Source organism: Oncorhynchus kisutch, linkage group LG11 (assembly GCF_002021735.2).
Source record: "Oncorhynchus kisutch isolate 150728-3 linkage group LG11, Okis_V2, whole genome shotgun sequence".
Classification (NCBI taxonomy): domain Eukaryota; kingdom Metazoa; phylum Chordata; class Actinopteri; order Salmoniformes; family Salmonidae; genus Oncorhynchus; species Oncorhynchus kisutch.
The window spans coordinates 41,488,550-41,507,449 of record NC_034184.2 but is presented as its reverse complement, the minus strand read 5'-3'; the positions used below and the strand labels follow the sequence as shown (position 1 = coordinate 41,507,449).

General features: G+C 44.2%; 1 protein-coding gene across 1 annotated transcript; it reads right to left on the bottom strand.

Annotated features, from left to right (window-relative positions):
• Nucleotides 1-1,029: 1,029 nt before the first annotated feature.
• LOC109899676 (synaptopodin 2-like protein) lies at nt 1,030-14,541 on the bottom strand. The gene is made up of 4 exons (XM_020495110.2): nt 14,178-14,541; nt 11,278-11,429; nt 9,289-10,031; nt 1,030-7,332 (listed from the first exon to the last, which is right to left on the bottom strand). Exons 1-4 carry the CDS (start codon nt 14,277-14,279, stop codon nt 4,643-4,645), a joined length of 3,687 nt encoding a protein of 1,228 aa, XP_020350699.1. The 5' UTR covers nt 14,280-14,541; the 3' UTR covers nt 1,030-4,642.
• Between the last annotated feature and the right edge of the window lie 4,359 nt (nt 14,542-18,900).

The window sequence follows — 18,900 nt, the reverse complement described above, 5'->3', positions numbered from 1 at the left end:
TGTCTGGTATATTATTATTATATGTCTGGTATATTATTATTATATGTCTGGTATATTATTATTATATGTCTGGTATATTATTATTATATGTCTGGTATATTATTATTATATGTCTGGTATATTATTATTATATGTCTGGTATATTATTATTATATGTCTGGTATATTATTATTATATGTCTGGTATATTATTATTATATGTCTGGTATATTATTATTATATGTCTGGTATATTATTATTATATGTCTGGTATATTATTATTATATGTCTGGTATATTATTATATGTCTGGTATATTATTATTATATGTCTGGTATATTATTATTATATGTCTCTAATATGTCTCTAATATTGGGGGGGGGGGGGGGGGGGGTCATGACCTATTCAAATGTAAGTTACATGCTTACCTATATTTTGTATTTTCTAATAGATTCAATATAATAGCGAAGTCGGGGGTAGCCCCAACCAGGATTTGAACCCAGGTCCAGCGAATTCTCAACCCAACACCTTAAACGTTATGCAAAGAGGTCCAACCCTCTTGTTGAGGTTGCTAGGTGTTGGAGTAAGGTCGCTATTTTAACCCCTTCCTTTGGGAGACCGTGTCCCCACACTTCTCTATACCAAGTCCCTGTTTTTCAAGGAAAAGTCTGATTTTGTACTGGCTTCTTGGAACTGATATTCATTTGAACTCTTATCTTAATTCTATTCAGTTGGTAGGTAGCATGTACCTTTTACAATTTAAAGACACATTTCTGGCTGTAGAATCTGTGTTATAATTGGGTTTACTGTAAATGTTTTGAATAGCACATGGGCATTCTCTAAAACAGACAGACAGACGATAGATACTCCGATGGTGTAATTGAATTGGATAAAAATGTGTTGTTTTGGGGAAACAAGGCATTGTGTTTGCATGTCGATTTCTACCCTGTTCTAGACTGGTTTTCTGTCGTACCTTAATATTGTGTATCTGGTAATTGCAGTGTCACACAGTGAACGACAGGGAGCAGTGTGGAATCAAATGATTCAGACAATTGGAGACATGTCTATGTTTTATTCCTCTAAAAATGGCTCATCTCTCAGGCAGTGAAAAGCTCTTACTGCAGCTTCATTATTAACAGACATTTTCACACTCAAATTATAAGTCTATTATTGTATTTTTACACATATGCACAACATATTGCATACTTTAAAACCCATAATGACATAAACACAACACAACCCTGTTGGGTTCAATTAGATTTATAAATTTGAAAAACAACTAAAAATAACAACCATTTACCACCATAAGAAAGGTAGTCATGAACCCTGTCAGTGAATGGGGGTCGTATCCATATCCAAAAGCCTGTATGTATTTGCAGTTAATTGCCATCAGCTGTTTTCAGGGTTAGAATAATATGAACGGTTATGGTCCCATTCATGATTGGGTTCATTCTCTGTCAACTCTCCCATTTTATACACTACCTGATCACCTCCATGTTTCAGAGGCACCAATGTGGTTGTCCCTCTTCTCTCTCTATCCTCCTCCCTCACTAGGCCTCAGAACCCAGGCTTTCCTAGTCACTTTCTTGTCATTTCTAACGGCTGTGGGAAATCCTTGACAAATCCAAACTAAAGATTCTCTCATTTCACACTTTGACATATCTCCCCTCCTCTAAATGCCAGTGAGGACCTTGACTCTGGGTTTATAACCAAACCCCTTTAAAACATTTGGCAGGGACCATATGTCCCTGCTGCTTCCATATCCACAGCCCCTCTCATGTTTTTAACACTTCAGTCACAATAAATAAAAAAAATACACATCCATCATTAGTGTCATTTGTTTTAATGCAACTTGAGCGGTGGCATGGACACCAGACATCCAGAAAGGGCACACTAGTCTGGGAAGTGCTAGGTTAATGTGTTCATCCAGTTCGGTTCGCTGTCTGATCAGCTCTGCAAATAGGCAGTGACAGGATAGCAAGACACCTGTTGACTACGAGCCCAGCCAAAACAGATAGCGTTTCTCGCTGACCACTGGGAGCCAGGGATCTGACCACCAACACAAACACTCAGAATGCAAAGAGGTCTAACAGAACTTCTCCCTCCTCTCATCTTCCAAGGAGGGCTTAAGCGGACTGGAAGGGAGCCCCAGCCCTAGATCCATTAAATATTAGACCTAGCCATTGCCCAATGAAAAATTAGCAATGACCTCTTTTGGAGAGGTCCAAATGTCAGTGGTTTCCTCTGAGTGAAGCATCATGGTGCTTGGCACTCGTCTGATGGTGCTCACATTGAATCAGCGCTGCTCTGACCCCCCCTGTTTTCACCACTCTCTGTGTTAGCCTCACCTCTTCCTCCTCTGTCCTCTCATCAGAGAGGGAAGACACAGGAACTCAGCAATCCTCCTGTGATATTTCTTAAAATAAATCCTACATGTCAACATTTCAAGTTTCAAAGAATAATTCAGTACAGACTTTCTCACTACCATGGCCCTTTAAACAGTATTTAGCTGACTGTGTAGAAAGATAAGCCTTACACAACCTCCTCCAGGACAGGCATACAGTGGGTAGACGACTGTGTATGTGTGACGTGACTGAACCAAATTCCTCTATTCAAATGTCCTGATAGACAATGATTCAACAGACAAACCAGATAAACACACGTCAGCAACAGCCTGTGCGACAAGCAAGCTCATTTGTGACTGCAATCACATGGATGGCTATGATTTAAAGTCTATCATAGTGCTTAGTTTACCTCATGCAAACCATCCTGGTGATTCGTAGGATTCGTAGGATGGTTCGTATGAGGCTAGTTTTAGTGACGTTTTGATAGCCAATTACCTGCACAAACCAAAGGGTTGAAAATAATCAAATGAATGGAAACACATTTCTGAGTTTCAGCAATCAACCATTCATTTAGTGTGGGTTTCAAATGATTACAATCCAACACACTTAATACAGTGGCTTGCGAAAGTATTCACCCCACTTGGCATTTTTCCTTTTGTTGCCTTACAACCTGGAATTAAAATAGATTTTTGGGAGGTTTGTATCATTTGATTTACACAACATGCCTACCACTTTGAAGATGCAAAATCTTTTTTAATTGTGAAACAAACAAGAAATAAGACAAAAAAACTGAAAACTTGAGTGTGCATAACTATTCACCCCCCAAAGTTGATACTTTGTAGAGCCACCTTTTGCAGAAATTACAGCTGCAAGTTTCTTGGGATATGTCTCTATAAGATGTTTGCCCATTCTTCAAGTCAAAACTGGTCCAGCTTCTTCAAGTTGGATGGGTTCTGCTGGTGTACAGCAATCTTTAAATCATACCACAGATTCTCAATTTGATTGAGGTCTGTTCTCAATTTGATTGAGTTTTGGGCTTTGACTAGGCCATTCCAAGACATTTAAATGTTTCCCCTTAAACCACTCAAGTGTTGCTTTAGCAGTATGCTTAGGGTCATTGTCCTGCTGGAAGGTGAACCTCCATCCCAGTCTCAAATCTCTGGAAGCCTAAAACAGGTTTCCCTCAAGAATTTCCCTGTATTTAGCACCATCCACCATTCCTTCAATTCTGACCAGTTTCCCAGTCCCTGCCGATGGAAAACATGCCCACAGCATGATGCTGCCACCACCATGCTTAATTGTGGGGATGGTATTCTCAGGGTGATGAGAGGTGTTGGGTTTGTGCCAGACATAGCGTTTTCCAAAAAGCTAAATTTTAGTCTCATCTGACCAGAGTACCTTCTCCCATGTGTTTTGGGAGTCTCCCACATGCCTTTTGGCGACCACCAAACGTGTTTGCTTATTTTTCCTTTAAGCAATGGCTTTTCTTCTGGCCACTCTTCTGTAAAACCCACCTCTGTGGAGTGTATGGCTTAAAGTGATCCTATGGACAGATACTCCAATCTCCGCTGTGGAGCTTTACAGCTCCTTCAGGGTTATCTTTGGTCTCTTTGTTGCCTCTCTGATTAATGCCCTCCTTGCCTGGTCTGTGAGTTTTGGTGGGCGGTCCTCTCTTAGTAGGTTTGTTGTGGTACCATATTCTTTCAATTTTTTAATAATGGATTTAATGGTCCTCCGTGGGATGATCAAAGTTTCCATTTATTTTATAACCCAACCCTGATCTGTACTTCTCCACAACTTTGTCCCTAACCTGTTTGGAGAGCTCCTTGGTCTTCATGGTGCCACTTGCTTGGTGGTGCCCCTTGCTTAGTGGTGTTGCAGACTATGGGGCCTTTCAGAACAGGTGTATATATACTGAGATCATGTGACAGATCTGTGACAATTAGATTTCACACAGGTGGACTTTATTTAACTAATTATGTGACTTCTGAAGGTAATTGGTTGCACCAGATCTTATTTAGGGGCTTCATAGCAAAGGGAGGGAATACATATGCATGCAACACTTTTCCGTTTGTAGTTATTTTTTTTTCATTTCACTTCACAATCAATTCAAATTACAGGTTGTAATGCAACAAAATAGGAAAAATGGGGGGATGAATACTTTTGCAAGGCACTCGTAAAAACATTTTTGTTAGGTACTGAACAAGCTCATTGATCAGTATTTGACCACCTTATTACTTTATTGTTTTGCAGATATTTGTTTTATGGCTGAGATGTGTCCAGTTCTTAGTGACAGACAAGGTCTCCCACTCCCACCTGATCACATGGCACCTGGTCTCCACACACACGGCTGGACACCCACCTTGGTGGCGATGAAGCGGGGTTTTGGCGCCTGCATGGCATTCGCCCTTAGGGGAGTGGGAAGGTTAGCAAGGAAACTAAGCTCAGGGGCACTCTGAAACTGCTTGGCTCCTTGGAGCCCACTGTAGGACACTCCAGGATAGGGTGCTGGGATGGGGATGGGGTTGCGGACAGGGGTAACATTGATTCTGGGCAGTCTAGGCAGGCCCCCTGAATAGGTAGGAGCAAGGACGGAAGGTGAGGCAGAGACAGGAGCTGGGGCAAAGAAAGGGGCAGGGGGTGGGGAGAGAGGAGCAGGGGTTGGGGAGAACATATCGGAGCGGGTCAGGCGCTCTCCCAGCGTTGTGGCTGAGCGAGGAGCGATCACGGTGGGGGCCAGGCTCGGGGCTGACATGGGCGTGGGTGTGGAGAAGCGTTTGATCTCATACACACGGGCCGCTTTGACTGGGATCTGTCTGGGAGGGGTCATGGTGCTGCCCACCATAGTAGTGTACCCTCCCTGCTGCTGCCTCTGGTCCTGGTAGGAGGGAATCGCCGACAGCTTGGCAACACTACCCCCGAACATAGCTGAGTTGAGCTGGTAAGGCTGCCTTCTCATGAAATCCAGAGCTTTGATTCCCTCCCTCTGAAAGGCGATCCCTCCTTTGCCTCCTTTTCCCCCCCTGTCAGACCTGCTGGTGTCTCTCTGTGGCCCCACAGGACAGGAAGGGGCCAGCAGAGGGTTGTAGCCAATAGGCGGGGGGGCGCGGATGTTGGGGGATAACTTCCACTGTGAGTTGATATTGGGGTTGGGAGCATCCTGGGGCCCGACCCCTGGGTGGGAGACCTCATGCCGGTAGGCGGTCTCCTGTGGAGTGTCTACCACATACCGGTCCATGCGGCTCTGCCTGCGGGCAAACAGCTGAGCCCCCTTGCCCTCTTCCTGGGGGATCTGAGGGGCCTCGTGGATGACCCTAGGTTTGGGGGCCACCAGTGGAGGCATCCTTCCCTGGCAGACTTCAGAACCCTGGTCTTCTTCTGCACCAGACTCAAAGCCCATCACACTCTCTGAGTAGCTTCTGTAGTGGGGCCTGTCATCCAGGTTCTGCACCATGTTCAGCAGGTCAGGGTTGGGAGAGTTCTTCTTCTCAGCAGGTACTCGAAACATGGGCCTCCTGCCGCTGCGCCGACGAGCCTCCAGGAGGATGCCGGTACGACCACCAGGGGCAGGTGGGACCTTGGACATGGGGGATCTGTGTATAGGTGTTGGAGTTGTGGGGTTTGGGAGTGGGACAACTGATACAGAAGCTTGTGGCATCTGGGCAACAGAAACTTGAGGTTGGTGTATGGGGTTAAAAGACACTGGAGCTGGGGCTGATTGAGCCACTGAGACTGGGGCTTGGGGTATGGGTGCACCTGAGAATGGTGATGAGGGTGGAATTGAGGGTACATTGGCAAATGATCCTGGAGGTGAGGGTATGGGGCCACCTGAGAATTGTGCTGGGGGTGGAGGTATGGCTGTGAAGGAAGCCTGTGGAACAGAGGGCATGGGTGGTTCTGCCAGGTTCTCCACAGAGAAGGCAGGACGAGGATGAGTCGCCAGTGCTGAGGCTGAGGTGGAGAAGGGTCCTCTGGACACAGAGGACGGGGGAGAGAAGAAGGCGGGATTACCACTTGGAGGCGGCTCTGATGAGGTGGAGAAGGGAGGTCCTACAATAGACACCGAGGTCGCCGGGCGCTGGGCGCTTTTGGTGATGACGGGGCGGAACACAACAGGAGCGGTGGCAGCTCGGTTGGTCACGAACCCTGGGTTGAAGGGGCGGGCTGTTCTGTTGAGAACAGAGCTGGAGGAGAGTTCTGGCAGCGGTGTTTGGGGTGGAGGTATGTGAGTGGTTAAGATCGACACTTGGGTGGTGATTGGGTTGGGTGCCACAGTCAAGGGTGACATCATCACGCCAGCCGTGCTCACTGGAGAGTAGGCGACGTCTCCATTAGCCATGCTGTAGGCAGTAGGAGCAGCTGGGGCCGGTGCCATAGGCCCCTCTGCCACAGACCGAGCCTCCTCCTGGAAGGCTACAGGGGACGGTGGTGCCATAGGCTGCTGAGGCTGGTACATCTGTGGTTGTGTTTTTGGCTGGGGCTGGCTCTGTGCATATGGCTGAGGCTGCTCCTGGATCTGTAATTGGTTTGGTGATTGGGTCCTTATCTGAGGTTGGGCGGCAGCCACCTTCTTGGCGTGCTCGGCCGCCCTCTTCCTCTGCTGCTCAAACAGCTGGGCGCCCTTCCCAGAGATGTCACTCAGGCCGGGACTTGGGGCATCTTCTGCCCCGTCCCCTCGCTCTCCACCTGCGGTCGCCCTCTTCTCCAGCGCATCCAGGTAGTCACTGTCCCAGGTGGTGTCGGGGGCGGCCGAGAAGCCATCCTCATCAAACTCCGACTCGCTTCCTGGGAAGAGACCATCTTCCTCTGGGGAATTGTGCTGCATGTCCTCGTCCACGCTGCCGAAGCTGGTCAACGTGTACTTCTTGGAGCGCTGCCTGCGCTTCTTGAACATCAACACGCCCTTGGAGTTGGGGTTGGGGGCGTCTGTCAGAAGGGAGGCGATAGAGCGGCACTTGGTTCTGGCCTCCTTCACCTTTTTGTCTTGAACCGTGTCACCCCGGTTCAGTTCTGTAGGGGTCAGAGAGCATGTTTTAGGGTGGGCATTTCTGTAGAAATGCCATTACTGTTTCTATGTCATCTTGGTTAGGGTCATTTCTGGTTTCAGTCCAGTCGCTACATTTTTTAAAAAGCTCTGGATGAAATGTATTTTCAATTCTTTAATAGGAGTTATAATTCATCTGAACTGATTAATAACTTAAATTGGAACTGAATCTAACATAATATACACAAAAAGACCACAGGATAGTCTTTTATAGGGTGGACTTTGATGCATTGACGACAGTAAAGGGGGATTTTTTTTTACTAGTGATGAATGACCAGATGTAACCTTTAAATGGAGAACTCAGCATGACACCAGGTTCTAAAAACAACAGGGAGAGTCTTTAACAAGCATCCATCTTCTAAGATGCTACCAGAGCACATTTGGTCAAATGACTAGCAAGCCACAGGCTTTTCACATTAATCAAGGTAATGGAAAAATCCCTAGTTCCCAGCTACTAACTTCATCAAATATCAAAAAGTGTTAACAGAAAGTCCCATCATCTAGGCAGAGGTTGTACATTTCAATTAATTTGTTATGGTTTTAATTAGCGTAGGTAGGCTAAATCTATGATCCCAATGTGCCCAACCATGTAAGGATTTGTTATTTAATTTGTCACCGGCAGTGTCCCTGAACAGGACATGTGAATGTGAACCTGTAATTAGGGACACCTAGGGATTAATGGCATTTTATTTCAATAACTTCTTAAAAAAGCAACTTCTTCGAATAGTCTCAGCCCTCCCTGTCCTGAAGTTGACGACTGACAGGTGGACATGTTGTAATGATTTTCCATTTATGTACTTTGTCAGGAGTTTATTTATTGGCATAAAGTATGAAATGATCACATACTCTACAGTAGATAACAGAGATTCTCTGTTATTGTAACAAAGCATTTTTATATATGGAATTTCCCTTTAATTTATGGAATTTCCCTTTAATTTATGGAATTTCCCTTTAATCTGCCATTTAGTCCATCTGTCCAGGGATCGTCTTTGCTTGACAAACTCAAATGACTCCAGCTACTTATGTGATCCTGCTTTAGGTGGCTTTTCAAAATGAGTTTTAGTGGCTGATGTGTTTTCTCACGCCGACATAATTGATTCATTTTACTGATCCGTTCTTGGCCTTATCTGAAAACCATACATTTCTGTGTTCCTTTGGACTAAGTGTAGCGTTTGAAACATCTGTGACGAAACGTCATCCCATAGCAAACCTCTTAAACTCTGATACACAAACATGAATTCTTCAGCTGTTAGCCCAGGTCACTGGTCCATACATCAGCTGCCTGACAGACTGATCAGAGCAGAGGGCAACCCCGCCTCACTATTATTAGCTATTGGTGTATCGGTGCCTAACCATCCGGCCAAAGACACCACGTGTGTGTATTTTGTATATTCATATGTGTATGAATGGAATGTGATCATATTTTGTTTACTCACTTTTACACGTGTCTTACTTATACATGTAAATATGTATGTTTTTCTTAAACCTACCCTTGTTTTTTATTTCAGTCTTAGCGAGATGTAGCCAGACATGAACAATGGAGGGGAATATAGTGGAGGAGAAGGACAGAAGTGATATATAAAAGTGGTCAAAGAGGGAAAGTGAGACAGGGGAGAAGGACTCTGCTATTTGATACCAGATAGCAGCTGCATGGAAATGCTTTTCCCAGTTCATACATGCAGTGCTCAGGTTACCGGGCAACTGAACCAGGGGACAAATATAGCCCCTGTTCTACATAGAAGGGACCGCCTCAAAATGGCCCCTTGCAGACTAATGCTGCCTCATGGGGAACACTCTGCCTTTACCTGAGAGGACAATGTCATTTGTTATGCAGTGACAACCTCAACTAGCCATTACATTACAAATGATTTGTACAGTAACAAATCCCGTATCACCCCATGGGTCATGATTTGTTTACTCACTGGCTTGCTTGGCCTTGTCCATGTAGGTGACACTGAGCTCCTCGTCCAGAGGGGTGTCTATAGGCCCCACCATGGGCACCATCTGCCTACGGGAGCTCAGCTGCATGACCTCCTTTGCCCTCTCGGGTGACACTAGTGGGACAACGTTGGATGGCTCCTGGAAGGTTCTGTCCTCCTCCATCACTCTGTCCTGCCCTGAGACCTGGTCCTCAACCGAGGAGATGATGGAGGATGTCTCTGTGGAGGTCTGGGAGGACCACATCCCTGGAGGGGGCTGGAAGATCACCTCCCTGCGGGCCACCCCTGGCAGGCCCTCCCCCTCTCCTCTGCCATCCAGTAACCCGTGGCCCAGGAGCCCTGGGTAAACCCGGGCATCTGGGGCACTGTCATAGCCGCTAAACTCTGAGGTCTCCCCTCCCTCCGGGGAGGCTCTACCGAAGGCTTTTCCGGGTAAGTTGCTGGGATTTCTGTGCTTCTGCCTCCTCTGCCTCTCGTTGGCCGCCACTTCTGCGTCACTGTCTGTCTCCCCGTAGTAGGCCTCGCTGCCTGGGGGCGAGGTGAGGCATCTGCGCACCATGGGGGATAGGAGGGAGGACCTGCCATGGGGGACCTCCATGACAGTGGCTGTGTGGTGCAGTCTGGAGGAGGGGGACATGGCGCGCAGGGTGGCTCGGTACTCTTTGTCGATACGGGGTGATGGGGCACGGGTCAATAGCAACACGGACTGGAAGCCTGCCGGCGCCCTGTAGGAGCAAATTCACGGTTACTTAACTATTGTTGGTCATACTGTTCTGGCTTATCCAGGTTACTAGTCCAACGCTCTAACCACTAGGCTACCCGGGGCGGCAGGGTAGCCTAGTGGTTAGAGCGTTGGACTAGTAACCGAAAGGTTGTAAGTTCATATCCCGAGCTGACAAGGTACTGTCGTTCTGCCCCTGAACAGGCAGTTAACCCACTGTTCCTAGGCCGTCATTGAAAATAAGAATTTGTTCTTAACTGACTTGCCTAGTTAAATAATTAATGATGGTTTAGCACTTAATGATGGAGTAAAACTTAATGATGGAGTAAAACTTAATGTTTGATTAAAACTTAATGATTGAGTAAAACTTAATGTTTGATTAAAACTTAATGTTTGATTAAAACTTAATGATTGAGTAAAACGTAATGATGGAGTAAAAGTTAATGATTGATTAAAATGTAATGAGTTAAGTAAAACTTAAAACCGCTTAAGGATCAGACCCTTTTTTTTTCAATTTTCGCATACCCATACCCAAATCTAACTGCCTGTAGCTCAGGCCCTGAAGTAAGGATATGCATATTCTTGGTACCATTTGAAAGGAAACTCTTTTAAGTGTGTGTAAATGTGAAAGGAATGTAGGATAATATAACACAATAGATATGGTAAAAGATAATACAACCTTTCTTTCGTCATCTTTCAAATGCAAGAGAAAGTCCATAATGTATTATTCCAGCCCAGTTGCAATTTCGATTTTGGCCACGAGATGGCAGCAGTGTATCTGCAAAGTTTTAGACTGATCCAATGAACCATTGAATTTCTGTTAAAAAATGTGTATCAAGACTGCCCAAATGTGCCTAATTTGTTTATTAATACGTTTTCATGTTCAAAGCTGTGCACTCCTCAAACAATAGCATGATATTATTTCACTGTAATAGCTACTGTAAATTGGACAGTGCAGTTAGATTAACAAGAATTTAAGCTTTCTGCCAATATCAGATATGTCTATGTCCTGGGAAATGTTCTTGTTACTTACAACCTCATGCTAATCGCATTAGCCTACGTTAGCGCAACCATTCCGTAGGGGACCCACTAATCCTGAAGTTAATGATGAAGTAGCCCTTCACGATGGAGTAAAACTTTATGATGGAGTAGCACTTTATGCTAATATAGTATGTAAAACAATGTGTTAGCAGCAGGGTTATCTGACAGACAGGTGTACCCATCAATGGTGATTGTAACTGCTCTCTGACCTCTTGACTTGGATGTGTAGTATTCCTGGGGAGCTGTCGATTATGGTCATGGCCTGGGCGTGGGACAGACCTCTACATGGCTGGTCGTTGATGGACACCAGCTCATCACCCTCCCGCAGTCCTGCTCTGCACGCCTTACTGCGCTTACGCACCTACACCAGCAGAGATGCAAAATATCACACACAGTATTCAATATGAGACTGCCAACAGCACCCATTACGATACTCTCTCTTCATTACGATCTCTTTATCTAACGATCACTCTCCCTCTCTAACTATTTATCTCTGTCATCTCTCCTATTATATGAAAAGTGATACTGCATGGAGAGCATGACAAAGCCCCTCTTGATGTCTAGTCTTGATGACTTGCTCTGACAGCTTGGACGTGCTACAGACATTGCCCACAACCTGTGGCAGAAGTGAAACCCTCTTACCCACTTTATCAGGGAAATGCTAGCCAGCACCTCTACTCCCCCATGTACTCTCCCTCTATTTGTGTACAGGGTCAACCGATAGGCAGCAGCTTACCAGTCCTATGCTATTATACTGTGTACATGTAAGTTGAGTAGTACCTAGTATATTGCAGAGGAATTTATTTATCCTAGACCCCTAGAGGGTACTCTAGGATATGATACTGAAAACATCTGCATATTGAATAGGTTAGGGCTACAAATACTGTGCATGTGTTCATTGTTTGGATCTGAGGCCGGGTATACAGGGTTCAACCCAATTCATCACTATAAGAATATTCAGGGCTGACATTGTTGACCCGTAATTATATCACAGGTCCCAGTTAGCTAAACTATCAAAGTGGCCCTGACTTTGTGTTGCTACTTGAGCAAGGGGACATTGATAAGTCAATCAGTCACCTTGTGGTCTTAGCTCCTGGCTGCTGCCCCTGTATCAAAACACACGCACGTGCAGATTCACATGTGCACACACACACACACACACACATAACATGATTATTCCACCTCCATTTCTGAGGTCAGGGGTCATACGCTTTTAGATTGGCCACCACAGACACAGCTGTCTGTTCAGATAAGGTGAGCTGACATCCTAAGCTCCTGTGCAACTCACCTCCATGTTGGATTATGATCTACAATTTTTGAGGAACCATTATTCTAAGGGCTCTAATAATAATATTGTTCTCTATTATGCAATTCAGGAAGTAGGGTACGGCCGTCATGTTGATGCAACCAATGAGATCTCAAGAGCATGTGCATGTTGAAGCTACATGACCTAGAACCCTCAAACACAACTCTGGACCTCTGAGCCAGTTCCACTGCATTTTTACATTGTTCCCCTCTAGCCAGGGACTGCTTTAGACCTGGGACACCAGGTGTGTGCAATTATCAGGTAGAAGAGAAAACCAGCAGGCTCCGGGCCTCGTAGGGTAAGATTTGAATACCCCTGACCTATAAGAACCTTTTACTCTGGTAGAAACTGGATACATCAGTGATTACATTGATGTGTGTGAAGATAGAGTATTTTGTCTTTATTTTGGAGCACTGGCAAAGAATACAGCCTTCACTAGGCTGAAACACACACCTTAGTGAGTCACCCCTCAACCCAGAATATCCAGGTTGAAAAGCAAACTATTCTCAGTTAACACTCAGTAAATGTGGTTTCTGTGTGTGTGTGTGTGTGTGTGTGTGTGTGTGTGTGTGTGTGTGTGTGTGTGTGTGTGTGTGTGTGTGTGTGTGTGTGTGTGTGTGTGTGTGTGTGTGTGTGTACACTATGCACTAAAATAACCTATCTAGAAAAAGGACTTCTATTCAGATGGGCAGAGAATAGATCCAACAGAAATACTTTGATGTAAATCCTTCCTGAACTGTGAACTGATATGCTGTATGTATAGTATCTATGACAACTTTGATGAGCTGAATAACCTCTTGTGAATGTGTGTAGTGACTGACTGAGAACCAGCCACTCAGAAACAAGTGCCAATGATGACCTTCTGCAAATGATGACCCTGATCTGTCCCACATCGGCGTAATCATGCACCAAAAGCTTTATGGAAAACAGTACTTCATGTGTATTTTACAGCTAGATATTTTTTTCCCCATGTCATTAGGGCTTCATGATCAAAATCCACATAGCACTAAATGATATGTCTGCATAGAAACACACTATTTCTTACACACACAAGATCTATGACTACTGATATGAAAGGTGATTAAAGAAAAAAACATACCACATGGGAGGTTGAGAGGGGTTTTGCTACATACCCACATGAAAAAAATACTACAGTTGACTATAGAATACTACAGTACTTACTATAGAATTCTGTAGTAAACTGTAGAATACCATACTACACACTGTAGTATCCCTCGATCATGTGTATTACTTACTATAGAATGTTGTCGTATACTGGAGAAGACTATAGTAAATACTACAGTATAATCTGCTAAAAACTCTGCAAAAACACCACTTTTTTAAACTATAGTAAATATTACAGTATTTAATTTGCATATACCCTGCCTATTCCCTCCCCCATATCCCAACACTACATTCAAAACTACAGTATATAAATATAGTAATACTAAAGTATTTAGACCAGAGTAATATAGATTTTTTTTTTAATGGGTACATTCCAAGCAGTAGAACTTTAAAGTTCAACAGCTCTATCAATCACTCCAATGTCTACACATGAGACCCATTCCAGAACAGACACATGAGTCATCCTCAGGCCTTTCGGTCCCTGCCCATGGTGGCAGCCAATATTCCATCCAAACCACATTCACAACCCTTCATATCCCACTAATTCCAGACTCCATAGAGTATATCATAGAATGTACTGTCATCGTAAAAAACCAACCCCCACCATTTATTTCTGCAATTATTCAGAATGTATCCTTTGTAACAGTTTTACCATCCTATCTTTCACTGAAGCCATACCTTGGCCACCTGAAGTGGTTTCTGATGCTCCACGCCCCCCTGGAGACGAAAGCCCCATGGTGCTCCACCGGACAAGGTGATTACAACCTCTTCTGACACCATTATTGTGTGATACCTTCCCCTTTTTTGTGTTTCTGTCCGTTTGTCTGTTTTTTGTCTTTCTGGGGCGGGGGGGCCCTCAATGCGTTTGCTCCATAGTTGTCAGGGCCCCCTCAGAGGGCTCTGTCCACTCTCCTTCAGCTATAATATCCTGGAGCTGATTTCTCTCAGCCCGTACTCTGGCACCTGGGCACACATACACACACTCTCCCCATTGACACCCACACATGCCCACCCACACTCTGAGTATGAGCAATGCTGATAGGGTTGCAGGCTGGAGGAGCTGAAATAAAGAGAGAGGGGGGAGAGAGAGCGGGGGAGAGGGAGAGGGAGGGAGAGAGAAAGAAAGAGAGAGAGGGGGGAGAGGGGGAGAGAGAGAGAGAGAGGGGGGGTTGGGAGGGAGGGAGGGAGGGAGGGAGGGAGAGAGAGAGAGAGAGAGAGAAAAAGAGAGGGGAGAGAGCGAGAGAGGGGGTTGGGAGGGAGGGAGAGAGAGAGAGAGAGAAGGTGGGAAAGGAGAAGATAGGATGGGGTGAGAGACCTGTGTCTGCTGACACAGAGGAATGCTGGCCTGAGTGAGTGAGGAGGGGTTCTAACTGCACACTTGTCCTGTCACTAAGACAGCAGAGATACATTTTCTTTCTATTTAACCTACATTTTATCAAGGAGTCATACTGAGACCAAGGTCGCTTTCACAGATTAGCCCTGAATTACAAAAATGACAGAAATACACACTTCAAAATATAAATACAAATAGCACAAAGAACACATGGTCATAAAAACCAACACATTCATCAGTAATAAGGTCCTCAATCAGCTTTCTGAATTGCCCTAGAGCCCTTAAACTCAACTCTGGACCTCAAAGCCAGTTCCACTGCATTTTTACATTGTTCCCCTCTAATCAGGGACTGATTTGGGTGAATAAAAAATAAAAAGGGGAACAATGTATATATAAACTTTATTTAACCAGGGAGGCCAGTTGAGAACAAGTTCTCATTTACAACTGCGACCTGGCCAAGATAAAGCAAAGCAGTGCGACAAACACAGAGTTACACATGGAATAAACAAACGTACAGTCAATAACACAATAGAAAAAAAGTCTATATATAGTGTGCACAAATGGTGTGAGGAGGTAAGGCAATACATAGGCCATAGTAGCAAAGTAATGACAATTTAGCAAATGAACACAAATTAACATGCAGAGGATGATGTGCAAGTAGAAATACTGGTGTGCAAAAGAGCAAAAAAGTAAATAAGGTAGAACAGAAGACCAGTAGGCTCCGGACCTGGTAGGGTAAGAGTTGAATAACCCTGCCCTAGAGGCTCCAAAACATCAAATTTAAGAACATATTGAAGATTGTTCCACAAACAAGGTGCAAGGTGCTAAAAGCTGATTTACGTAACTCAGTAGAGACCAAAGGATTTCCCAGAGTTATCCATCCTTGAAACTGGGTGTGGTAACTGATACAGTATGTCTAAAGGTTGGTAATGATGTCAGGTACAGTGGGAGTTTTTGTAAAAGGGCCTCGTAAATTAAAACATAGCAATATATCAACATACGAGTTTCTGGTAGAGAACGCAGTAATGATTACTAAAACTGTAACTCGTATTTAATGAAGTGGCAGCTGCATTTATATCAATGATATCGGTATAGTCTAGGACTGGTGTAAACGTCAACTGAATCATCTGCTTTCTACTATTTACTATTAGTTCTCATCGATATGATTTTTAAAAGACCGCTTTTTTGTCTTTTCAGATCCCCCAGATATTTGTAAGCAGAAGACCCAATCAATATGGGCACACAAAGTCCTTAAACTGTCTGAGTCATTTTTATGTGCTCCAGAGACAACATATACTTAGTTTTATCTGCATTTAATACACATTTCAGGTCAATAAATGTTTTCTGTAAAACAATCAAGGCAGACTGTAGTTCAGATAGAGCCTTGTCAACTGTGGTGGCAATAACATTCACAATAGTTTTTTTTTTTTTTACAGACAAGTCAATATTGTTAATGTAAACAGTAAAATATACAGGACCCAGAATCAACCCCTGCAGAACACCTTTCGTTATGTCCCAAAAACCTGATTTAAAGGATCACTCAGCGATATGACGTAGATGCAGAAAGTAAACAGCATAGTGGGTCAATTTCCTCAACAACTAAGAGCATTGAAGTGCAAGGCTCAACTTCTCCGCTAATTTGGTGCCCTGGCTACAACACTGTGAACAACAGGAAGCAAACCTGTAAAAATGCGCAGATACTGATTGTGTGAGACCAAAGTCCTGCATCTCGCTCATCTCAATATCTATGGTGCTACTCGTGACAACGTTATTCCGCTGAGTCTACCTTTAACACCATCAGTGGATACACATTGAGTTCCATCTGTCAAGTAACTATTACACCAGTTAGATGCAGCCTGAAATAGGCCAATTGAGGAAAACCTCTGAATTAGCAGTGAGTAATGAACAGTATCGAAGGTCTTTGACAGGTCAATGAAAGGGCAGCACAATGTTGCCTTTTATACATACAGTTAACCACATCATGTATAACTAGAGATGTAACAGAGATAGTGCTACGACCTGGTCTAAAACCTGACGGATGTGCATTTAGATTTACATTTCATAGATAAATGAAGAGGTTGTCAAGGGGTTGTTGATGGATTGTGTATGTGTGCCATTCAGAGGGTGATTGGGCAAAACAAATCATTCAAGTACCTTTGAATGGGGTATGGTAGTAGGTGCCAGGTGCACCAGTTTGTGTCAAGAACTGAAAAGCTGCTGTTTTTTTTTTTTTTTACACTCAACAGTTTCCTGTGTGTATTAAGAATGGTCCACCACCCAAAGGATATCCAGCCAATTTAACACAACAGTGGGAAGCATAGGAGGTAACATAAGCCAGCATCCCCATGGAACGAGGGGGATAAAAGTGTCTGCTAAGTATGCCATGTAGAAGACGCTTTTATCCGAAGCGACTTATAGTTATGTGTGCATACATTTTATGCACGGATGGTCCCGGGAATCAAACACACTATCCGCGGGCGGGAGCCCGAAGTGCAACACAATGGCGAGGCAGCCCTGCTCAACAATGTTCTGACTTATGTATTATGGTCAAGGATGTGAAAGTGAGTGTGTGTTGATACTGTGCATGTCCATATAGCACAAAGCAGCAGAGGCCTTTATCAAATAGGAGAGAGTGAGGTAAATTGAGCCAAAGGGGTAAGTTGAGCAGCGCTTGTTTCCAGTGGTGACCCGTCATTCAGGGCAGGTGAGGCTCTGCACAGCATCAACACACACTCACATTCACATCCTTTTTGCAATTCATGTTTTTAAAATAAATAAATATGTATATATGTACTGTATATATTTATTGATTTGGGGGGGGGGGGGGGCTTGCCTGTTCTGCATGCTATTTTGGCATTAATACGTGTCACATATCAGTTTGCAAACAATGTAAAAAATATACATATATATCATTGAGTTAATAAATCCGCATACAAACAGGCAGCTCCAAAATGCAGGTGTTTCAGCCTAGCTCAGTGCTTCTGTGGTGGTGGGGCAGGCCAGCAGAAAATAGGAACATTGCACCGTGATTGGCTCAGCACTACACCATGATTGGCTCAGTGTTCTGTCATTCATGGGGACACTACATCACTGCCTATAGTAAGGGTAGACATCAAGAATGTGAGCCCTTTGGGTCCTGTCATAGACTTAGATTAGAAGTGCCCTTCCAAGAAGGCTCAAGGTCATTGGCCACAGATAAAATGATGTCAAATCACATTATATGTACAGTAGCTTTGATCGGACTGATCATGTCAACATCTTACTTTCAAAGTCTTAGCTAGCAGTCATCATCATTTGTCATCAAGTCGACAATCTACTAGCAAATCCTTTTTAATCCCTGTCAAAAATGAAGAGAAATTATAGCTAAAACGTATCGGTTCTCATCGGCCATTGGACATAAAGATTACACAACAATTTGGAAATCGCAAATTCAACAAGGAGTCATTTGGAAGGAATCAGTGGCTAACTGCAAGCATTGCAAAGAAACCACTAACCGCCTGCTATTCAATGGAGTGGCTGTGTTTTTTCCCCCCGAATTCCCACCATAAATCCAGAGAATGCCAGACTTTGGTAACAAAGTTTGATGTCAAAATATGCCTGCAAAAGACCGCTGCGCCACCTTCACAAGGTGAGTCCAAAAACGTTTTGTATGCTGCTGCATATATTATGTAATATGCAAGGGAGAAATGTATACTGTAGATAAGAAAGTAATATTAAATGTATGTTGTGTAGTAAGCTGTTAGTAGCCCCTGTGCTTCATCCTAATAATTTTCACCAATGTGGTATTGTAAATACATCTAGTAGTTAGAGCGTTGGGCCAGTAACCGAAAGGTTGCTGGATCGAATCCCCGAGCTGACAACGTACAAATCTGTCATTCTGCCCCTGAGCAAAGCAGTTAACCCACTGTTCCCTGGTTGTCGAAGACGTGGATGTCGATTAAGACAGCCCCCCCCCCCCGCACCTCTCTGATTCAGAGGGGTTGGGTTAAATGCAGAAGACACATTTCAGTTGAAGGCATTCAGTTGTACAACTGAGTGGCCCGGTGTGTGCTTGTTTGGCTAGTGTTT

Coding starts and splice junctions, on each gene's coding strand:
- LOC109899676 (XM_020495110.2), bottom strand. CDS start 14,279: ATGGTGTCAGAAGAGGTTGTAATCACCTTGTCCGGTGGAGCACCATGG. Junction 10,032..11,277: donor CTACACATCCAAGTCAAGAG/GTCAGAGAGCAG, acceptor TTGCTCCTACAG/GGCGCCGGCAGGCTTCCAGT. Junction 7,333..9,288: donor GGACAAGGCCAAGCAAGCCA/GTGAGTAAACAA, acceptor TGACCCCTACAG/AACTGAACCGGGGTGACACG.